The sequence below is a fragment of the Haemaphysalis longicornis genome, unplaced genomic scaffold (assembly GCF_048455015.1).
Source record: "Haemaphysalis longicornis isolate Haplotype H1 unplaced genomic scaffold, Haemaphysalis longicornis Haplotype H1 scaffold_2, whole genome shotgun sequence".
Lineage (NCBI taxonomy): Eukaryota > Metazoa > Arthropoda > Arachnida > Ixodida > Ixodidae > Haemaphysalis > Haemaphysalis longicornis.
In genome coordinates, this window is record NW_027526295.1 from 259,666,474 (window position 1) to 259,690,379 (window position 23,906).

General features: G+C 48.0%; 3 protein-coding genes across 6 annotated transcripts in view; 1 reads left to right on the plus strand and 2 right to left on the minus strand.

The window, feature by feature from the left end:
* Positions 1–8,442, plus strand: part of LOC144170483 (uncharacterized) — a 42,375-nt gene extending 33,933 nt beyond the window's left edge. The window contains exon 3 of one of the 2 annotated variants that reach the window (XM_077700318.1): positions 6,470–8,442. In XM_077700318.1, the coding sequence (XP_077556444.1) occupies positions 6,470–6,765 (296 nt within the window). In that variant the 3' untranslated portion in view covers positions 6,766–8,442. The remainder of the gene's footprint in view (positions 1–6,469) is intronic. The other variant, XM_077700317.1, reaches the window with a different exon arrangement.
* Positions 1–10,456, minus strand: part of LOC144170482 (uncharacterized) — a 78,201-nt gene extending 67,745 nt beyond the window's left edge. The window contains exon 1 of one of the 2 annotated variants that reach the window (XM_077700316.1): positions 10,005–10,456. In XM_077700316.1, coding sequence (XP_077556442.1) covers positions 10,005–10,143 — 139 coding nt within the window. In that variant the 5' untranslated portion in view covers positions 10,144–10,456. The remainder of the gene's footprint in view (positions 1–10,004) is intronic. The other variant, XM_077700315.1, reaches the window with a different exon arrangement.
* A 3,291-nt stretch (positions 10,457–13,747) lies between these two features.
* Positions 13,748–23,906, minus strand: part of LOC144170484 (adhesion G protein-coupled receptor L3-like) — a 77,701-nt gene continuing 67,542 nt past the window's right edge. Inside the window, exons 25-26 of one of the 2 annotated variants that reach the window (XM_077700321.1) lie at positions 22,283–22,381; positions 13,748–16,012 (exon numbers count right to left, since the gene is read on the minus strand). In XM_077700321.1, coding sequence (XP_077556447.1) covers positions 16,010–16,012; positions 22,283–22,381 — 102 coding nt within the window. In that variant the 3' untranslated portion in view covers positions 13,748–16,009. The remainder of the gene's footprint in view (positions 16,013–22,282; positions 22,382–23,906) is intronic. The other variant, XM_077700320.1, reaches the window with a different exon arrangement.

A 23,906-nucleotide genomic window follows, 5' to 3' on the forward strand; every position in this document is an offset into this window, starting at 1 on the left:
AGATAGCAGGTGGCTTGAACGGGTTTAAGACGAGCTCCGCGTTTGATAGACGTTGGAGCGAGCTTGCTTCGTCAAGTCGCGTGGCGACTTTAGCTCTTTAGCAGGGAGGCGGCGGACGCGGCTGGGATCGAGAGTAACCGGGAAATATTTCTTTTAACATGCAATTCAAGGTAATAAAACAGTCGCTTTTACGAAAAACTACCCACAGTAATTGATGATAATCGTCTGCTTAAGCAAATAGCAATCCACAATCATCTACATTCAAAGCATAACGCGTGTTTCAGACATTAGTGGATGTAATCTGGCAACTCTGGCGCTCGCAGTCTAGCCGCTTCGTCGTATTGACAGTAGTAGTAGTACCACTGTATTTTACATTGGGCTCAAGGTAGGGGGGTGGCGGGGGCCCTTTGTCCAGGGCTGTGTCCGTGACGGCGTCTTGCGTTGCGAGGTCAGAGCTCCCCAGAGCCTGCTCCCAGTGAGAGGGCGAGGAAAAAGGGGAGAAGGGGTCGCGCGGACACTCACATAGGGTGTGGAATAGTGTGTCCAGCGCGCCACATGAGGAGCAGTGAGGGGAGGTGCATGGATGTGGGTGGGTGTGCACAGGGAAAGTGCGGTGTGGGAAAGTGTGGGTCTGTAAGAGCCGCCACATGTGCGCTGCCGGCGGAGTAAGTGAAGGGTGCGGGGGAGGTAGGTTCCTTCGGAGGAGGCGGTAATGTTGAGTTATGTCCCTGTGCGTAAGTAGGTACGCGTGGGACATTTCGGGGATGCCGTGTATAGGCGCAAAAGAAACGGGAGCCCGGGATGTCAAAGCTCGGGCGTGTTGGTGTGCCGTCTCATTAGAACCTACGCCGGTGTGGGCCGGAGTCCACAGCAGCATCACGGGGTGGGCAGGGGGATTCTTAAGAAGAATTTTGAGGGCAGTCACGGAAATGACACCATTTGTGTAATTTCGTATGGCAGTTTGAGAGTGAGATAAAATAATCTGGGGGTAGGTGACTGAGTAAGGGCAAGGGCAATGGCCGCCTCTTCCGCAGTTACCGAAGAGGTAGTGACGACTGTAGCTGAGACCTGAGGGATTGTTGGAGAAGCGCCTATTACAGCGAGTGCGAAGGCAAGACGGGTGGGGTAGGCCGCTGCGTCTACGTAGGGAGTGTGCTCAGAGGGAGGGTAGCGGGAGAAGTGTGCTTCGGCTCGGGCTAGACGGCGTCCGCGGTGGTAGGCAGGATGCATATTTCGTGGGATCGGCCTAATGTGGAGACGTGCTCGGAGAAGGCGGGGGATGTGAGCTGGAGGATCTAGTAAAAGCGGGGGGTTGGCATGAATTCTATCGAGGATTTGCCGACGAGCCGGAGTCTGGGAAAGGCGCGTGAGCTGGGCCAGATGATGGCCTTCAATTAGTTCATCTATGGTATTATGTATACGAAGCGCGAGGAGTCGTTGGGTGCATGTGGGGGCAGTCGCAGCACGGAGCGATAGGCTTTTCGAAGTAAGGAATCGTGGAAGGTACGTTGAGAAGGGATGAGCTGTGCGTACGGGGGGTGATAGCAAAAACGGCTCAACAGGAAGCACTGCACAAGTCGCAGCCGTTCTAATTCCGTTAGTCCATGTCTCCTAGACGCGATACGTTTAATGAGACCAATAGTTTGGATGGTGCGAGTGCGTAAGAGATTTATAGCGTCTGTGCTGCTCTTGTTGGCTTGGAGATGCATGCCGAGAGGGCGAAGCTGGGAGACCCGGGGTATTGGTTGTCCGTCCAACATTACCTGAATGGAGGTCGAGGGAGTGGGTCTAACCCTAGGTGGAGGAAGGAGCAGGAGTGCTGATTTAGTCGCCGAGCAAGTCAAGCCTGCTTGTGCAGCAAGACGGGAGACTGTGGCAGCCCGTGCTGAGAGTGTAGCCTCTACGTGGGCGTCGCTGCCTTGCGTGACCCAAATTGTAATGTCATCCGCGTATATTGTGGAGTGGAGAGACGGTATATTTTCTAGAGCGTTCGCGAGAGGAAGCATGGCGAGATTGAATAGTAGAGGCGAAAGAACGACCCCTTGGGGGGTACCTCTGTTAGGCATGTCGAAAGCGTTTGATTTGACGGTGCCCAATCGTACAGTAGCGATGCTATCGGAGAGTAAACTACGTATGTAGGTGTATGCGATCGCCTAGGCGTAGTGTGTTAATGGAGCTAAGAATGGTGGAGTGCCCTACCTGATCAAATGCCTTATGGAGATCTAAGGCGAGGATTGCCGCATAGTCTCTGGCGGGAGGGTGTTCTAGAATGTCATGGTGAATTTGCAGAAGGGCGTCCTGTGTGGACAGTCTGTTGTAAATAAATGAGATGGGAGCAGGCAGAGTGCGATAGCTGGGGTAAAGAAGAAGACGAAGCTGCGCCCACTGCCTCGCTCACAGTTTGTTCCATCGCCTTACGAGAACGGGTGCTGGGTCGTGCTTCTCTCTTGGATCCTCCATACGCTGGTGCCGAACGAATGATTCGGATAACAAAAGAGACGCTGAGACGTACCCTTGGACGCAACTCCCTGACAGCTGAGGAACTGGTCACCACGTTGTGTGAAGTGGAGGCGGTTATCAACAGCCGGCCCTTGACGTACCTGACCACGGATGCCGACGGACCTCATCCCATAACGCCGGCTCACTTCTGGCTCGGCAAGCCGAACACGTGCTTCCCCCAGAACCTCGGGCCATTCGAGCCATCGTCGACAAGCTCCGAGTTGACACGCCGCTGGAGGCACCGACAGAACGTCACAAATCGCCTATGGCAAAGATGGCGGAATGAACACCTGCTGCTTCTGCGGTCCGCTCACGAAGCGCCCTCACATCCGTTACACCAACTCGCAGTCGGAGACGTGGTTGTAGTGCAGGATGAAGGATACGCCCCAACGTTTTGGAGACTCGGCCGTGTGGCCAAGTTGCTACCCGGACGCGACGGAATCGCCCGCTCCTGTGTACTCCGCCTGTCAACTGGTCAAGAAATCAGGCGGCCCATTCAACGGCTCTACTTCCTTGAAGCCAACCCTTAAACTTCTTGGCGGGCCGGGGAGTGTGTAGAAAATAAAGGTGAAATGGGTGGTTGAGACAAGCGAAGGCAGGGGGCGTGGCACGATCAGAAGATGAAGATCGGCCGCGCTCGCGTGCTCGAGCTTGAGTGTTCCATGACCACCACGAGAACCGGACGTCTGGGTCCTGCTTTCCTTGCTTGATCCGCCACACAGTCCGGGGCGGAAGCTTATGAGGTTGGGAGAAAGAAGAAATGTTCTTCAAGGTGTGCCGATAGTGGATTGTGGACGACGTGTTCGAAAAGTTTTCCGAGACAGTAGGTGAGCGAGTTTGGTCGGAGATTGGGCAGTGCGAGAGGTTGGGCTGGCTTGGGAATTAAAGTGATATCGGAGTGTTTCCAACTAAGAGGTAGTGTACCAGCGTTCCACAGTGTATTGAAGAGTTGGATGAGGTGGTCTATAGATTTGTCATCCAGATGGCGAACAACTTTATTTGAGATTTTGAGGAGCCGTTTGCCGGCGAAGGGCGCGTAATGCTGCTCTACCTCCTCTCGCGTAATTTCGGCATCTAGTTATGAATTCGGGGTGCCGGTGTAGAAAAGAGGGGTGGAGTCAGAAGGAAATGGTATCGGAACGTATGTAGTGTGGAGTTCGCGAAAGATTGCCTCTTGGGAAAGGTTTAAACCATGGAGAAGCTGGGTTATACGCGTGTGTTGGTGCGTTGGAGTTTTTGTGGGGTCGATTGGTGATTTCCTGGCGAAGTAAATTTAACTTGCGGCGGAGGCGATGGCGGTATTTGTGACACTTCCCTCGTCGCTCGAGACTACAATACGCGTCCCAAAGGTGAAGCATTTTGGAGTCTACATACTCCGCTGGAATGTCCAGATCGATTGGGTGATGGTACTCTCGTTTTGTACGCAGAATGTTAGAGACCCACTCCTCTAAGTCCTCCTCTGTGCTTTCCTGTGGTGGTGGTGTGTGTTGGCTGTCTAATCGGAAGGCGTCCCAATCAGTGATCGTAGTGTGAGTGGGATGTTCATGGGGGATAGCTGCAGTGAGGTGTTGAGTTCGGTAATATAATGGTGCTTTGTTCGGTAATATAATCTGGTGCTTTGTAGCGCCAGAGTGAATTCCGCGTCCGGGTCCACACCGGTGGCAAAGGCACGCAAGTACTGTAGCTTCCGAAGAGTGCTCACGACAATGAAGTTTGATTGGTAGTGCAGGCGTACTTGGTCCGCGTGTCGAAGTAGCTTGGCTTGGTCTTGTAGGACATCAGCGAGACTCACTGCGTTGACGCTGGTAAGGTCAAAACCTCCTTGTGGACAAAGGAACGCTTTAATATCATTGTCCGGTAAGGGGTCTTCAGGTGGAGTGGGCTTGCGCTTGTGTCGTTTCTAGCGGCGCTTGCGTGGCTGGTCGCCAGCGGTGGGGCCTTGGATGGTCCGCGTTGCTGCTGTGGCTTCCGCTGCGGCGATCTTGCGGCGAATGTTGAGCCATCCGGGTTCCGTGAGCACCTGGGGGTCAGTGTCCTGGGGGTCAATGTCACCCTCAACCACGTACTCCATTCGGTGGGAAGGCGAAGCCGACGAGTCGCTTGCATCGGCGGGAGTGAACGAATTTGAAACGTCTGCCATGAAGGCCGACGAAAGGAGCTGGGCGCCAGAGCCGGAGGTGCGCGTGCTCGTAGCACGCGCCCGTGCACAGCCAAGCGCACGTGATCAGGCCGGTGCGGCGAGGAGCTGTGGAACCGAGCTGGCGCTAGCGTGCTGGTGCTAGCGTGCCGCAGGTGGTGCAGCGTTTCTCGGTGGGTGGGTGAGTGCATACGCGTTTGCGGTGGCCGGGGCGCCAGAAGGCAAAGCATGCCTCTTGTTTCCTTTTAAAGGGGTAGCGGCGCATAGTGGCTGCACTGTAGCGGATCCAGTAGGGTACTACAGTGCCTTGGAAGAGGACTTGCACAACTGTAGAGCCGTTAAGCTGCTTGGCGTCTATGATTCGAAGCGATGCCCCGATAGAATAACACTGCACCAATTTTACCACAGACTTCACTAAATCAAGTGACATAATGAGGAAAACAGGCTTAGCTCCGCGGTGGCCTGGTCGCGAGAGAAAAAGTTTAAGAGAAAAAAATTAATTAGCTTTGGTTTCTTAGCAGGGGCCTCATGTCACGTGTGAATGCATTTTGCGTCAAAAGAGAGAAAAAACAGCGATCATCCGCACTTTTTAGCACGCATGTTTAATGCAAGCCGCTGCAGTCTATTTTCTGGTAGAGGCTGGAAACGAAAGGTCAGCTCATGTTAAAGAGGCCATGAAGATAAAATGCAAATTTGGTTGACTCGAAAGATTGCCGCGATAGAATAACACTGCACCAATTTTACGACAGACTTCACTAAATCAAGTGACATAATGAGGAAAACACAGAATGGGCATGCAACACCCCAGCTATTTTTCTGCACTGAACTGATGACGTATTATGGGCAGCTCTTTTTTCGCTGAGGCCGGCAAAATCTAACGCAAATTACTGGGATTATACGCTTCCAGAACGGGATATCTGAATTTAAATTTAGTTCACATTCTTTTCATAGCAGTAATAAGTGTACGGTAAACAATAGAAGTTACAAGTGAACAAGTAAACACAAAACAAACGTGTATTTTGTCTTTATGGCCCCTTCGAAGACCCCCATGTCGTCTAAATTCTTAGCTATCCACTACAGTGCGTCTCTAATCATCTCAGTTGCACCTCGGCACTTCATGCACTTTTAAACGTAAAATGATGCAACATGAAGACCCCATATGTTGATCCCGTACATTTTTCTGTGCCCTCCTGTTTTGCCTTTTGCCAAGTGAAAAATCTGCAGTTTGGGGAAATTTTGCAAGTGCATTAGAAAATTTCTTGGGGCACTTAAGTCCGCTTACGTGCTTCGAAAAAGAAAGCATTATGGCTTCTCCTAGCTGATAAAAAACAGCGCTATGTGTGTGTAGCACCCTCCTTTTGTTTTTGTTTTTAGGAAGCATGAACCAACAAGCCCAAACACTTCCATTGCTTCACTTTCATTTTTTCGTCTTTTGGTGCGAGTTAGTTGGGCCAGCGGGCTGGCGACACTTCATGTCACAGCTACCCCAGAATCATAGTTCTCCGAAGCTATAGTGCGCACCTCTTTACTTGCATGCCATCACATTTACCTGTCAGATGGCACGCTCTAAGCTAACTTTTGTTTGGTCCCTGGCCATGTGTTGAAGACGCGGAGTGGTAACTCACTCGGCTCCTGGTCTTGAGACTCGGATTAAATTCTCCGTAGTACCCAAATGGCTGTGTAAAGAGTAAGGCAGCCAATTTGTGTATCGTGTAATAAGCAGCGGCCTCACCCCTGCCTTGAAGGGAAGATCACCCCCACCTCCCCTTTCGTGCACTCACATATCGCATAGGATTTCACATTCAATGAATATGTTTTGCTTGTTCATTTCAGATGGTTCATCCAGGCCAGAGGACCCCCCAGGGGAAACATGGGTTGCGACAGCGCAAGACGACAGCCTACCACGAGAGCCTGTTTCGGAGCCAAGCCCGGTGGCGGCAGCTACAGCTTCCGCAGCCGGAAGTAGCAGCAACAGTGGTGCAGCAGCACCCGCTACGAATGCCGCAGGGCAACCAAACGATCATGTGGCTCTCCTCGAGTTAGTGCTTAGAGCAGACGATAACACGAGGGTGGAGCTCCAGCAGGAGGAGCACAACCTGCACCTTCTGCCGATAAAGAGGTGCACCTGAGAAAATACAGCTAGAGTCTCAGCTGATAAATCAGTAAAAAGAGCCTAAGGTAGAGCTCCTGAGTATAACATAAAGCGTGAGCAAACTGTGCTCGCCCAGGCTTTGGAGTGAGATTTCGACAGGAACCCGCGTGGTCGGGATGGAGGTAGAGAATTTTATTGTATTGCGAGCAGGACGATGTTGTTGGGGCCTTGTCCTTCCTGGAGTGGTGTTTCTTGTTGGACTGTGCAGGGAACATTGCAATAAACAGCAGGCTCCGGCCAAAGAACTTTTAAAAACAAAAACAAAGAAGACATTTTGGCTTTACTAAGGAGTAAAAAAACATCTTGCCTTTCAAAAGGTTTGGACATCTTGTTTGGCCGGTGGTTTTCATTTTTATTATGGCCAAGGCTTTGCAACAGAAATAATAAAGGTATTTTTAAGCTCTGATTTCAGTCTGCTGCATTTATTTGACAAATGTGACTATTAGAGCTTTAGGAATGCTTGAACAAAACCTAATGTCTTGGTACAGGCATTTTGTTACCGGTCTGCTATTTCGCCTTGCACGCTGTAGTGGCGGCTTTTTGCACTAAGAGCAACGAGAATGTCGAGCAATTTCGAATAAAATACAGAAATACTTTGCGAACAGAAAACTACTTGCTTGATTCGGATTGAAACGTTGATGTTCTTATAGGCACGTTGCAGTGATGTTTGCAACTTGAGCAACATCACCGTTTTAGCCATCGTGGTGGCTGTGGTTGTAATCATGGTGGTAACTGTTTGCGAATATGTGCCTCCCCAGTTCACAGAATTGAATCTGCGTAGGCGTCACTGCCCGGCTTGAGTCATCAATATCCATTTTTATCATGCATCAAGCTAACAAACCCAACAAGGCTATGGCATATAGCAGCTGTTTTGTCTGTTTGTGCATCAAATTGCTCCTGTGCATAAGACATCTCGGCAAAAAGTAAAACGCCAAAATGAGATCTGCATGTTTATCACAAATACATTCCACGTCATCTGCAAGCCACCCAAATTCCTTTTACAGCTGCTTCTGAAACCTTCAGTCATACAAACCAGAACTAAATCCACAATCAACGGGAACTTCACCGAAATCTGCTATGGGATACCCTCGCAATAAAGTGCACTTGTAGCGCATTCGACTTGCACTGTTGTCGCACTGATGCAAGACACGGCATAACACGACATAGCCCAGAACTCCCCAGGGTGTTTAAATAGGTTTCCTATGGGTTTGTTATAAGGGGTATAATGTCGTTAAAAATCTCAGCGAGCACGTCGTAACTGGTAAGTGTGGGTTGGCGCCCTGAGATGACGGAGTGGAGACTAGCCAGCAACTGGCACTGCCCCTGTGTCGTCACTGGCACTAGACCGACAAAGTCATCGCCAATAAACATGGCTGTGTTATTGTATTGGGCCCTATATTCCATTCGATTGTGCTGCGTGTAACAGAAGGCCGGTTTAAAGCAAAACAAAGATGGATGTTGTATTTATGGTCCTTTATAAGGAGAAACTTGTGCACACTCTAGCATGCCAACATGCTTGCTAAAAACACTGTTCATCACACTATGTTGCAACATGAAGAGAAAATAAACAACACCAGAAAATGTTTAAACTAACCACGTGAAGCCACTTTCATGAGGGATGCGAGAAGGTATACCCGGTGACAAGTTCAAGGGATACCAAAGCGAAAAAGTAAGTATGCTTATATCAGTCATCCGAGTGCCGTGAATGGCAATAATACCACTTGCAGCACTACCTGGACGCGTTCGGGGAGGGCACCAGCCGCTTAAACCGGCTTTTTCCGAGCAGCTCCGTCGCCCTCCTTACGGGGCGGCACGCAGTATGTTTCACCAGATCTCCCGTCCTTGCTCGGAAGAAGCCGGCGCCGTAAAAACTGGCGAAAACGGAGGCACAGCATCAGCTGTTGCAGTGTAGGCAGTGGCAGTCCCCGGCTGTCATCATACATGGTCTTTGGCGGTCCCTCATCGATTACCGCGGTGTTTTCGACTTTTCGTCGTCGTATACGCGTCACAAAACACAATATCAGTGTCACGACAGACTGCCTCGAAGCCGGCGAACCGTCGCGGGACGCGGGTGAACTGAGGCACCCTCCGCCACATACTGCTTTCGGGTTCGGTTCCGTTTCCTTCGCACGATTTACAAGGGCTGTCAATAATACTAAGTGTTCAGTCGGATTTACGCAATGCTCCGGCGCGTGCAATCCCATGTCTATCGTTGATGCGTCTAACGGTGCCATGCCGACGTACTATAAATAGTGATGAGCAAGTTCATACAGATGCACAATAAACGCTCCTGTGAAGGCACATTTCCCTTTCGTGTTTTACCGATTCCTATAAAAGAGGCATCAACCACATATTGTTTTTATTTTCTTAGAACCTTTTTGGTGGATTTCTTAGAACACATACCTTAATAACTTTTTCCTATTAACGATTTCTGAGTGGAACTGGACACATTTGTTTTACATTACTAAGCGTGCAAAGAATCTGAACAAACAAGATCCTTTCACGAGTATTGATATTGCTGCATTTTACCACAAAGGCACACCCGATGGAAGCGCACATTTTTGTAGGGTATTTCATCCCTGTGCTTGGAGTATTGATCTGATCGATGTTAATTTGGTTCATTTCATAGGTCTAAGCGCCCTCTATATGACTACCAAAATTGTTTCCTTTTAGCGAAGTTACGTAGAGTTCGGAGTTTTCGTGTGAGACCCACATTTAGTAAAATGCCGAGTAAAAAAAAGTATACATATTAAACTAAGACATCATTAATAAGGCCTATATTGGCCTAGATAGTGTGTTTTATAATATGGAAAACTTATTGCTGTTGTTCATCTTTTTTGTAAGAATTTTCTAGCACTTGGCTTCATACCTGAAATCCTCGAAAGCTTCCGGGCCCGAACGGTTTCTCCCCGGCGTTCTACAAAGTCATTCTGGTTTACCTAAGTCCGTTATTACATGGTCTCCACACAGTTTATGAGCAGAAATAATTGCCAGCATCGCTCTCACGTTCACGCACTGTATACATAATTAAAACAGGAAATTGACGAACATAAAATAAGTTACAGCATGTAACCCTATTTTGTTCGCATTCCTGGCTGGAGGTACACCAGCCACTTACGGTTTATTGTTATGCAGAAATCTCTTATAAAGAATAAAAAGTAGATAACACAGCTGCCGGAAAGGCGAAAACCGCACAGTCCACGGATTTTCACTTACAGCATTTAAAGTGTGGATCCAGTTGCGCATTGCCTTGCGACGTAGAAACTTCCGAAGTTGCGATGCTTGATATCGCAGCGTCAGTGGTCCGAATTGAAGACGGTGCCAAACACACGAGCAAGAAAAACACCTCATGCATCCTTTACGAATAGATAAACTGAGGTCCGGCAGCAGGATACCGTCTTGCGAGGGTGTTGCAACCCGTTTCACTCGCCGCGGGTTTGAAACATGGAGCCGATCGCGATTTCCCACTTTGGACCCGAAGCGTCCGCCAGGTTTCCGCTTTGCCCCGGTACATGAAGCGGATCTCTACAGTGTCACTCCTCTTTATCTCCGTAATCAATATTTACAGGCCTCCGATATCACCCTTCAAGCGTTTTAGAACCCAGCGGAGGTAGCCGTGTATTCCTCGTCGCCTTTTTCTTTGGCCGAGCGCAGATAAGCGCTATAGGCTCAGAGGCAAAGGCTGCAAAGATTGGGTGGCGTCGTAAGCGGCGCCCTAAGAGCTCTCGAAACGTGACCCCAGTGAATCCCAGCCGGTGGCGACCTCATGTCAGCAAATCTCATCTCCGCGGAGTTAACTATGAGTGAATGGGGTGTGACCAAAAAAGGCATGCTGATGCAGTTTCCTTATTTTTCGTGAGCATTTTGTGGCGACTACACCTTCACCAAACGTGTACCGCGTTGTATTCGCACGAAAATGCACAATGAGCAAAGTTAAACCAGCCGGTAGCTAAATAACATAAACTGATGTATTTGGTCGGAGGTATTTTAAACATCTGTAATTAAATAAAATTACTGCATACAAATGAGGCGTTTTCTTTTTTATAAATGAGTCAGATCCACCTAACGCGAATATGAGAAACAAGCGGATGTTTTTTTAACTGACCTAAATGCAATGCTGTAAAAGCTATTATATATTATATTTTACATGCCAGCTATGGGAAGTTTATGGCCGCAAATAAAAATTATGCGTGAATTTGAGCAATATTGGGGTGATAAATGTGGATCTGGCTCATATTGAATTGAAACACTCAAGTTGATGCGGCATAGTTATAACTTTACTTAAATTGACGTTCGAGCATGGTGTGATTGCGGTTTCGTGGGAAATGCATTGAAAATATGCAACCGGGCTTCAAGAACAGTAGAACTATACATGGAGAGCAGGTGGGTCTTCTTGGCACCATCAGCAGCTCTTTTGGAATTCTTCCCTAGGATAATTTTCAGGGGCTCGCCTGAAGGCACTCATGAAGTAAGCAAGCTCTTCAATGCATTGCCATGAAATTCCAAAACCCGTCACACGAGACAAGAAGTTGTTCTTACTCTCCGAGGAAAGGGGGAGGGGGATTTGCCAGGGCTTGTAAGCAGCAACTATTTAGTTAAGTACTAAAATTGCAAATATGGGAGCAAAAAAAATCAATATAGCCAGAGTTATCACGCAGGGACGGGTGAGAAAAAAAATGAAATTATTGTGTCAGATCTATCAGCTTCATTTCGTTCACTTTTTCTTTCGTTCAATTCATCGTCCACATCTGGGGTCAGATATTTCGCCGATCTCCTAAACGCCGTCTGAATTCATAATAAGCCACCTGCCGTGGTGGCTCAGTGGCTAAGGTGTTGTGCTGCTGAGAACAAGGTCGCGGGTTCGATTCCCGGCCGCGGCGACTGCTACGCCCGTGTGTGTGAGATTTCGGCGCGCGTTAAAGATCCCCAGGTGGTCAAAATTAATCCGGAGCCCTCCACTACGGCGCGCCTCATCGCCTGCGGTTCGTCAGCGCCTGAAACCCCACAATCAATCAATGAATTCATAATAAGCCAGCTTCGAAAAGAAAAAGAAAACTTCCGAGAACCCCCCCCCCCTTCCCCCCCCCCTCTCCCCCGAAACAGTCTGATCAGTCAAGCCATAAGCAAACTGAAATTGGGCAAATTGATTGGGCTCATTTCGACCCGTTAAACAGCAGTATCTGGCTCATTTTCGATGTGAACTACGATTTGCCTACACGTTTTCAGGGCGTTATCTCAACGCCTTTCTTGCCACCCCTTTTAAGGGGACAGTTGCCGAGTTTTTCTTGTTGCTGCAGTTTTATCCGACTTAGTTTCGGTTTCTGTATCTGGCTCATTTCGAAAAAACGCGTCAATAATCTGCAGAAATTCAGAGTATTGTCAACTAACACGTAGCATTTTTATGCGGCTTGTCTAGAGTGTGAGTTCTTTTGAGCGAAACATAGCGCAAGACGTCGTGTTATTTTATTCTTTTTCAGCTTTCTGTTGTTTGCTTACGTCAATGATGTGAAAATTATACAATTATAGGGAATAAGTGGCTTTACTTCTGCTAATTTTGTTTTTTTATTCTCTCGCTGAGATGCAAGGCGTACTGCACATTAAAAAATTGGCCGCGTATCTGCTCATTTAGTTGCAAATGTCGTCAAAAGACGATAGTCTTTGTAGAAATTTGGCAAGGAAATGCCCCCCTTTGCTTTCCCGCGCTCACCTCTAATGCTGTTTCTGTTCTGTCGCGCTCATCCCAAGGTAAACACACTAAAAGTTTGCTCAAGGCGATTTCAATTTACCGCGTTCCACTGCTACAGGCCGGGTTCCTCGATGCCAGCGCTGCAGTACGGCGGAGACGCGCGTGAATCGAGGCGGCCGACTTCAAGGTTTGTAGAACCGCGTTGCCGTGCTCCACGTGCGTTCCAAGCAGAACATGGAACCTAGCTAGTGGAACCTAGCTAGTGGAAAATGCAAACTTCGCGGCGTTAATGTTCAGTCCATGCCCACGTAAGCGCCATGCCTGATGCGCTTCCACATTTTAGGGGCTCGGGCTGTCGGTGTCTCCTGTCGTCGCCGTCGTTTCATGTAGCCACGGTACTGGAACACCGGGACACTCATTTCACAACGCCTTGAGATAGAACGTAAAACGCGTACTAAAAGAAGAAATCGGGACACTCGTTTTCCAGCGCCTCGCGCTAGAACCCTTCGTGATTCCAAAACACAAGACGTTTACAGCAAAGCTGTATACCTCTACCCCCCCCCCCCCCCTTTCCCGCCTCGATGGTTTCATCTCCCGGGGCAAAAACGCCAAGGCGCCAAGAATACAGTTACACACTGCATGTTTCGCCCCTTCCCAAGTTTCACGTTTGTGGAGACGGCCCGGAATTTTGTGCATGGGCTTCCAGGTGGGCGGGGTGGCGGGGGGGGAGGGAGGGGGGAAGGAGAGCGTTCACTAACCATGCGCAGAAAAAATTGCCAACAATGTCCCCTGCTTCCCCTGTTTGTGCTTAACGTTTACAGGGGGCGCTACCCGGCTAGCGTTTTCGTCTCGTGAGAAAAACGATACCCAGCTTGGAGTACGGTGTGAGACCTGTCGGCGGCTAGGAATAGTGTGGCTCCCGACAGGAAACAATGTGACTGGTTCTTGCAACAAATTCGCGCTTTTAAAGACGATCGTCTTTCTTGGGCTAATTCAACACAGAAATTTTGCTCTGTCACTACGTCTGTCTGTCTGTGCCTCGTTTCAGCCGCCCATTCAAAAGTTAAAAGGCTTAGTGAACGAGACGCTTATATAAGCAAAACATTTCCGAACTAAATCGGGTGGCAATGTTCATACTTGTCAGCATTGTTAAGAAAACTAAAAATCTTATTGAACGAGACGTATATATAAGCAAAACATTTCAGAACTATTAAATTCGGTGCACATGTTCATACTTTTTATATTTTATGTATTTATTTATCATGGTACCCACAGCGCCAGTTTGGCATTACAGTGGGGGGTAAGAAGTACATATATATCATAGAGAAAGAAAGCAGTTCATACTGAACACATGAAAATAACAATTATAGTTCAAAACAAATCGCTGACACAAAGCAAAAGCAAGAACCGTTAATGTATGCTCAACAAAAAGATAAGAAAGACATAATCGTACATGTGCGAAGCAAAACATGGTTCTGGTGGCGCAAGAAGGGAAGCACTGAAAGGAAATGAAAACCCAAATGCGAAAATGAAAATCACACGACTGAAGCAAATGCATCACTTGAAGACAGCAATACGACATCACTAGGCAACCTGTTCCCCTCACTGACCGTCTTAGAGAAAAAGAACGTCTTAAAATGTTCTGTACTACATCTATTTTCTTTAATCTTAAGTGGGTGATCGCGGCTTGCAGAAGTGTACTCTGGTGCCTTTATATAGCTATCACGATTGAGGCCGCTTCTATTATGATATATACTGTGCAAAAATTTTAATCTGAATGTCTTTCTACGATTTTGAAGGGTATTCCCGCCTAAGTTTTCTTTTGTTTGGGATGCGCTAAAATACCGAGTATAATTTTGAACCACGAAACGTGCTGCTAAGCTTTGTACCCTTTCTAGTTTCATTGTGTCGGTCCCAGTCCAGGGGTCCCAGACGGTACAAGCATATTCCAGAATTGGCCTTATGTTAGTCTTGTAAAGTAAATTTCTTGTTTCTAGAGGAAAGCACTCCGCATTTCTACGCAACATACCAAGAACTCTACTTGTCAACTTTGTCAACATTGTTAAGAAAACGAAAACATTAGGCATATTCGAGGCAAAACAGCAATACTTAACTCATATTGACAGCGTTCATTTGAATAAAAATATATGGCTGCTTGATTTTTGCTTGATTTGATAGCAAATAAAAAAACACGCCTTTTTTTCAGTAGATAGCGGCGCGAGCCGTGGTATGCGTAAAAATTTAATTGAGTTGATAGAACATCGAAAGCGTTTACCATGGGTGGGGCAAGACACCAGGGCGAAATCATGAGAGGTAGGTGGGGAGAGAAGAGAGCCATCTACGTAGCAAAGCGGCCGGAAGCTATCGTCTTTCAACGTCATTTGCAATGATGTGAGCAGACACTCTGTCAGTTTTTAACCCTATTATATGCCGCATGTGTATCCCCACTGGCTGCTCGCGATCCCCATTCGCGCCGTCAGTCTTGAAGGTCATTTCAATGCTCCATTCTTTTCTCATTCCAAAGCAGACGGTCAGAACTCGAAATGTCCAACGTAGTCCAAGGCACACCGATGCGGCGTCTTCCTGAACAACTTAATTAAAAGCGGGTGGTTATCATATCCCGGGAGTGCATCACATTGTTTGCCGTCATCGAAAAACAAGGGGTTGTTTCGTATAAATAAAAACAAAGGACGCATGTATTTTTTTAATTTGCGGTGGGTTTTACACCGCCAAGTGCACCTTCAGCGCATTCAGCATCAACCTAAGCTTTTAGAGACGCCATGCCTACGGCTTAGTTTTACATGTGTTCCAGGCCAAACGGGCATAAAGGATAATGATTAAGCACATCATCTAGCATTGGAATGTTTAAGGCAAACCAATATACGTAACTGTTCTCTCTTAATGCCCCGCTAAATTTCTAATGCCACGCTTGAGTTATACTGCAGCTAACGATTATGCCAGCAATAATTGGTCTTATAAAAAGGGCAAAATACCCATTGTTGATCCCGTAGGATGATTTGAGAGAAATTGAAGGGGGTGACTCTAAATGCTAATTTGAGAATTGTGGTATTGGCATAGTATCTAAGCGAACGGGTTTGTGTGGGCGGGGTATTCCCCTTGTTAACGAGACACAATGAGGGTTCTGGTAGAGAGAGAAAAAGCACAATAAACAGTTAGGGTCACTTGAGTATTAGATACAAACGTTGGTCGAATATGCTCCAGCGGGCCTAAGGTATACATGGTGTTGTTTATTTGTTGTAGCTCTAAAATCGTAAACGCACTGAGGTCAGTCTCCGAGAACATCTCCTCTGGCCAACCTGTCGCCGGCATCGGAGGTATCGGCCTTGTACCGAAAGGCTCCTTGCCACCATTTTCGTGGCACTCTCTCCACCACGCCAGTCTCTGCGTTGAGGGTCTGAGAGGGATCTCCGCTTTCTTGAAGAAAATTCTCGTTGGAGTTTGGGTCCGCCGATGGCGATGTGGCTTGCCTCATGCTCATGAGTGACGTGGAGTTCAATTCATAGGTTCTCGTTGACTACTGCGAGTCGGCAGAAATAATACATAATGCAGTAAGTATGTCATCAGAGAGGTCCAAAATTACGGGCGTTCTTTGTGCTTCTACTTGCACCTCATTGTACAGTCGCGTGCGATTTGAAGGTAATCGCGCGAGCTTCGACCTATAAAGACGATAAAGCCCCCGCGCGGCATTTTTCGGTGCGTCTGGGACCTAGTTTATGCATTCTCCAATCCCTCGGTCGCTGTTCCTTCAAGCCATCATCACTCCCGCGGCTAGTAAACCACCCTTTTCGCTTTGTGGTGATTTCGTGCGGTTGTAATCCCGTGTGGGCTTTCTTCTTGGTTATCGTGAGCAGTGATAGCACCCATTGTTATAAATGTCCGGTATTTGCCGACAATGTATTTGTGCGCACCTTTCGAGAATTGCTGTAAGATACGACAATTGGGATGTCTTCTCTCGGTGCGCGATAACAAAACAGAAAGGGGTTGCTTGTTTTGCCGCGGGAGTGATGTCCGCTTGGATAAACAGCGACCGACGGAGAGAAGAATGCTTAAACCCGGAACCAGGCGCAGTAAAACAAGTCGCGCGGGGGCGTTATCGTCGTGGTCGGTCGACGCTCGCCCCGCGATTACCTTCAAATCGCACGCGACTGTACTTATGCGCTCTCACCAGATGATCACACCTTGTCACAGCGCACGAAGAAATCAGTTAACACGCTGAAATGAACCTTAAATATTCAGTGAAACAGCACTCATTCCACAATGTGAAGGTGGATGGCCAGCGAAGCTGAGGGGACCCAGAATTCTTAAAAGAGGTCCGAACTCGGGGCGACGATATATAATTTTCCTGCAACTGGAGTTGCAGTCGTAAAACCACCCATTCAGCTACCGTAGCACGCGGGCAGTACTGCTGCGAAAATTACAACAATGCCAACGGCAACACCAACGTTATCCGTTTGGCGCCGTTGTCGCATGCTCGGCCAGAAAAGTGGAGCTTTCTGCCCCGGTGATTGCCCCGCTCGGCGCTACCGCTCATAAGCAATAACGCACAAACAAACAAACAAACAGACAAACAAACAAGACAGGAAACAAAAGAACGCCGACGAACACTACGCGCTATGCAACGCCTCGTGCTTCAAATACACCTGAAGCCTCAGCATTGTGCTCCAGCGGGTACGACTACGCCACCTTGGGTGACCCGGATCACTCCATCCACGCACGTGATGGGAGTGCGGACAGAGGGCAGTGTTTTTGTTGACGCAGAACATAAATGCACGGAACCCTAGCCACAAAAGTTTCGCCCAAACAAAGTAGCACATTTGCTCCATGGACAAAGATATGGCATAGCGAGCGATGGGGATTTTTATTTACGAGCCCATAGGCATGTAGGTTATGAACCCTTATCTGGGACATTTGGTTAATGTATTCACTAGACGGGACAATATTTATACCCATATGTGGCTGCATGGTTGGGCATTCTGCGTGATAGGGTGTTCTGCGCACCCGAGGCCGCTTGTCAACATGAGGCGTACCCCCGTCACCTCGGTGCCGTGAATACGGACAACATGAGGCGTTGCGGCATGGAATCTTCACTATTGTGTAGCCAAGACGTTTTGGACGCTGAGGAAAAACAAATGCAGTACGCTATGTTTGCAGTACACCTCGGGGGCGCACAAGATCGCGCGACGCCCTAGTGACGTTCTGTTATGTGCGAGGGCCCTGGGTTCGCTAGGTTTTGCACCTTTCCCCGAAATAAAACCGGCCCTATGGGGAGGGGGGTTGGGTGTAAGGTGTATATAAAAGGCTGAACATGTGTTGGAAAAACGACGCCATGCCTTTTTTTTTTTTTTTTTTTTTTGACATGCAATGTTATTCATTGTAGCGTGAGAGAAATCAACGTGACGTTCGTACGGAACGTGACCGAGATGTTGGTTATTGCTCTGAATGGGCTGCACTGAAAAATAACTACGCATATTTCGTCCTTTGAAAGCGCTTCTTCGCGTCTGATTCTACCAAAAGAACTTTAAAATGTATACCATGCTTATGACAGTGTAGTTGATATTAATATATACATACACGTGCAATACTACATAATACACCAAGAACGCAGAACTACAACGGCGGCGGCGGCACTTGCTGACCTCAGCTGAAGCATTTATTTGTGATGTTACTCCCCTTAATCCCCTTTCTTGTCAAGGAGCGCGCTCACTCGCGTATTGTCTCTTCTCGGGTGTCATTGCAAAAAAATATTCGTGCCCCGATGGCCAGAAAACGTTTGATCGCGTGCCCCACAATCGACAAATGCTTTAAGTTCAGCAAAGACAAAACTAGTCGCTGGATAAAAGAATTTTTGACAAAACAATCTAAACCTGTAAACTTTAATCGGTGCATATCCAGCATCTGTGGTGGTAAGTCGGGAGTCCCACAGGGCTCAGTTTTGGGTCCCCTTCTGTTTCTAATCTATATGCTCTGATATAGCATCTGGCATCTTTGCGCCTCTTTGCGCATGACTGCGCTCTTTATAAGCTGATAACTAACATTGATGACGTCGTTAATCTACAGGATGACTTTTACAAAATAATAGAATGGTGCAACAGATGGCAAATGGAGATTAACGTATCAAAAACAAACACGTAACTTTTTCTACCCTCTTAGATACTCCTTCCAATCGGTATTTTGTTGGCAACGGTCGAAATGAAACAGCCTCCTCTTTTAAATATCTGGGTATATTTCTTGCTTCCGATCTGAGCTGGAGCACTCAGATTGAATACATCACTAACAAGGCCCTCAAAAAACTTGGATTTCTTAAACGCCGCCTTTTTCAAGCAAACAGCAATACCAAACTGCATGTGTACATTTCCTTAATAAGATTCACATTAGAATATGCTTCTGTGATCTGGCATCCACACCAAACGACCTTTATTAGTAACTCCTTCGAAGCCGTGCAGAACAAAGCTTCAAGATTTATCTCGCACTCCCACGCTTCTGATATAAGCGTAGCTGCTCTGAAACGGTCTCTTGACCTGCTAAATCTGGATAACCGAAGGCAATTTTCGCGCTTGTCGTTTTTTCACTAACTTTACTACTCTGAATCATCTTTCAGGTCATCCAAATATTTGCCGGCTGATCACATTTCCTCACGAACTGATCATGCGCACAAAATACGACTGATTTTTGCTGGAACCAAAAAGTATCACAACTTCCCTCTTGCTTTATCAATACAGAAATGGAACTTCCTCCTGGCAAGTATCGCATATCTAACAGAATCATCTTCCTTTCAGACCACGTTGCACCCAAAGTATTGACCAGTAAGCCTTAGGAACTGTTTTTTTTTTTGTTTAATTGGTTCTAAAATGCGCATTTTTGTTTGCAGTTTCACTTGTCCAGTGTAATCCTGTAGTGGGCACGAAGTTTGGAGTTGTTTGATTTTATTGTATGTATCCTTTGCAATGTGCCTACGGATGATTTTGATGCTACGCGTTGCTTTTGTTAGCACCTTATACGTAACCCTGTTGCAGTACTAACTTTGTTTCGCTGATAGATGCCCTGTTAAACAAAACAGACACGAGGAAGAGCGATGAATAATAGATGGACTGTGTGTGTTACTCCTCGTTTAACTGTGATATAGTATTGTGTGTGTTTTTAACCCCCCCCCCTCTATGTAATGCCCATTATGGGCCCCTAGGGTACTAAAATAAATATAAAATAAATAAATTGCACTAAAATCGGCCAATGAAGGCCAGTTTTAAGTAAGGACCGGCAACCGGCCCGCTGTCTCAAAAAGCGGTCGGGCCCGTCCTAAACCGGGAAGGTGTCAGCCCTATGGGCCACCCTGAGCTTCCCCATATTGCTGTGGATTCGCATGCGTTTGTTAGAAAATATGGAAGCTGAACTCGCCACACTGGGGCAAGACGCGTTGGCCCTGAGCTGTTCGTGCGGCTTCTTTAAGGTAGACAGTAACCGTTTGTACACTGCAATTGCATAGTACTAGCCTTGTCATCATACTAAAAAAATGGTGTATAGTTGCATTAAAGTGGCTAATAAGGCAAGTTGATGCGGAGTAAATTGGCCAATAAGGCAAGACAACTGACAGTAAGCTGATCAGCCTGTAATTTTTCAAGTCCTTCATGTCCCCTTTCTAATGGATTAGGATAATGTTTGCCTTCTTCGAAGATTCCGGTACACTCGCGGTCATTAGGCATTGCGTATACAAGTTTGCCAGTTTTTCTAGTACGATTTTCCCACCATCCTTCAAGAGGTCTGCTGTTATTTGATCTTCACCAGGAGCTTTGCCCCCTTGCATCAAAGCCTTTTTACTTCTCCTGTCGTTACTGGTGGGATGTCTATCTCCTCTGAACTAATTCCTCGTAAGGTATATCCATGTACTGCGTCCTAATCCAATTCCTGGCCTCTCACGCCTTCGCCCCCGGCATTCTCTGGTGCACTGGCGTACTCTACCTCTACCGCACCTCCGCTATCCTAAACAACTTGAGGTGACGCTCCCCAACACCCCGCGCAGGTCAACTGCGACCCAGTTACCCGAATGGAGTGCACTAACGAAGGGGACGAAATCTCCCCCCACGAACTGCTAACATCGGACTGAACGACAATTTGCCGTCGCCGCATGGCCGCCTCCCAGTTCCCTACTACGACTACCCTTACTCTGGCCCCCAAGCCAGAGGCTCCAAACGTCGACATCAACGTAAAAAACGACCCCAACCACCAGCCTGAAGAATTCATCCCGAACGGCGACCTCAAAATTGCAGGGAGGCCTCGAGCTATCAGAAATCAACGCCGCCCTGCTCGCTGATACCGTGACGGTCCAAGCCCGCCTCCCCCCACCCGCCTCACCCACATGAGAAACTCCGGATTCATCGCCGCTCCAGCTGTGTAGCTATAAACACTCCTTCAGAAGCACGAGACCAACTCTACCTTGATTTTTGCGTACCCTTTTTGGCAGCAGGCTACTCTCTAGTGAATCACATTCCCCTCCCTAGCACCGCCATTACTGGCGCCACCCTTGAGGTACCCCCCTCAAGGTAACGACACCATCACGGCCAGACTCACGTCGCACAACTCCTCGAATACCGACCTCGTTCAAGTGCTCATCACTGGCCCTTTCGTCCCGTACTGAGCCCGCTATCGAGCAGCCATTATCCGCTGATATCCTTTCAAACGAAACAACAAGCGTGCGGCGCCTGCTGGAAACCTAGCCATCGACGTGATGTGTTCCACCAACTTTCCCTCTCCCCCCCCCCCCCCCCCCCACAGGCCTCCTTGTGGCCTTCTCAACCCTCCTCCACAACACCCCTGTTTCCCCCGGGCATCCTGTGCAACGGTGACCACCTCACTGGGGCGGCGCGATGCTCCATCTGATCCTAACCCAAACGAAAACCACCTCCTCACCCGACGCCACCAAATGGCCTTCCACCACCTAAGTCTCATCATTCGTCCACGGGCGCCCTGCCACCCAAGCCGCCCAACGTCTGATAAGCCCCCAGAGCCTGCTCTCCACAACTTCCCCTCCAACCAACGGCTAATCTTCCACTTCTTCCCTTGAGACTGCATCTATCCTTCGAGAAATGAAACACCTTTATCAAACGATCGTCAAATCCGACAGGAAAATGAGCGTCTCGGCCGATGAAATGCCTTTCGCAAATAACACATCTCATACCAACCCCCCCCACCCCCTCCACCCTTCGTTATCGGGCCTGACACACCCCCTTCGAAACGCAAAGACACTGCATCCCCTCAGACAGAGAAAGACGACCTTCTGGAGGAGATACACACTCTTCTCACCGCACAACGCACAAATACCCAGCAAAAAATCCCTGCCTTGCAAAACCTTACCCCCGAGCTCAACAAAGAAGTCCCTCAATGTATGCGTACCATCGCACCACAGGTTCCAACATCTAATCCGTCTACTGGCGACCCCGTACAAATCCTTATCTACATAGACACTTGCCAACACCAGGACTTCTACCTCTCTTACTTTGTGGAAGTGGAACTGCCACGGCTATCGCAATAAAGGAGCTAACCTTCCAGCCCACATTGACCTCCTCCTCACTGCCATTGCTCGTCTTGCATTTCTGACACCCTCGGGTGGGTTTTCTATTTTACGCAAATTTACACTTATTTTCAAATCAATTACTTTAATTTTATTCACATTGCAGCGGCTGGCATTTTATCTTCCAGATAACGGTTTCGACGCCAGATATTGGACCTACCGAGCAATCCAATGCATTACAATAAAAAAATAAAACAAGAAAACGGGTCTCAAGAGTACACTTACTGAAGTCTTCAGCGTACTTGTTATGGAGACGACAGTCCTTAAAATCACTTGTCTTGTTCTCTTATTTAGGAGGACGTGACACACAAATATTCCCAATCCCTGGGAAAAAAAAAAGTAAAGACGCAGCACTTTTTTTACTGTTGATTGAAGGCATCAAAGAAACATGTAGTCTAGTCCACTTATAACAATATCCAAGTGCCAAGGAAATCTCATCGTTATATCCGATAATTGTTATAAGCGGGTTGCAAAATAAAAAGACGGTACAGAGTTTAAAACATTTTATTCGCATGCCAGCAAGGTCGTACTACTACTAATTTGCGGAAAAGAAGCCACATTCGGTCACCTTTGTTTACCGCATGTGAAGCTAGCGCAAATCTGTTCCAAAAGCATCTATAGGTGCTTCACCTAGCTGAGGTTTTTGGCGGAAACAAGGTCCCCGAGAGACTGTGCCACGCATTGGGCCTCCTACGAAGACACTACCTGAGTAGGCTGCGCAACCGCGTCATTAGAGTCACCACTGTTGCATTTTTGGTGCACAATATTGTCACGTGGCCAAATACGACGCAGTTGTCTTCAAGGGAAACAAGTTTATTGGAGCGAACTTGTGCTCCCCTAACAACTCAAAAGAATACAGAGGCGGCGAAGCAGCGGTCAACAAATTGACTTGCGCGGGCGAGTGTCGTCGAAAGGGCCCACCTCCCCGCGAGGGGGACTCGAGTAAATGCGTCGCGTAGGGGGTGGGTGTATTGCGTTAACGTTTAGTGTTTGGGGAGTTGGTGGTAGTGAATGCGTTGTATCAGCAGCTTCTTGACGTAGTTTGAATGAGTCAAGGATATAAGGCGCGTTCGTAGCCTTTCATTCTGTGTCGGTTTTGTGGCGCAGTGGGAAGAGCACCATGTACCTCGCGTTCCGCCCACAGGTAGTGAATGCGTTGTATCAGCAGCTTCTTCACGTAGTTTGAATGAGTCAAGGATATAAGGCGCGTTCGTAGCCTTCCATTCTGTGTCGGCTTTGTGGCGCAGTGGGTAGAGCACCATGTACCATGCGTTCCGCCCGCAGGGTCGTGGGATCGAAACCAGGCGCCGGTAAGTATTATTTTTTATATAGTGTAGGGGGAGGGGTGCGGACCTGTTCTTGAGAGCGATGAGGGTAGCGTGATGCGGGAAAGGAGGAGTGGGGGAGAGGGCGCACCTGGAACGGCTGTTGCGGACGCCGAGGCACGCCGACAACGCCGGGTGACATCGTGAATTACAGAAATTCTCTGCATTTAAAAGGAAAATGCCGCGGCGTCTGCTCTGCAGGCTTTTATCTTTCGGCGCGAGCGTTTCTGGAACCGTCGATTCACATCCAGAACATTGTAGATCATAGAAGATTATTCTGGGCTAGCGACGTTAGGGCGAAACAGTCTGCTTATCTGAATGAGATAGCCCGTGCGGCATAAAAATAAAGAATGGAACACGCGCTTCGCATGGGACACAGATAACAAAGCCGCGCGTGGCCGAGCATTAAAAACAAACAATAAATAAACAAACCCGTACATGGTTCACGGCAATATAACCGGATTCGATCGTTATATCCGATATCATGGCACTGGAGCATGGTAATAAGCGGTTTATTTTACCAT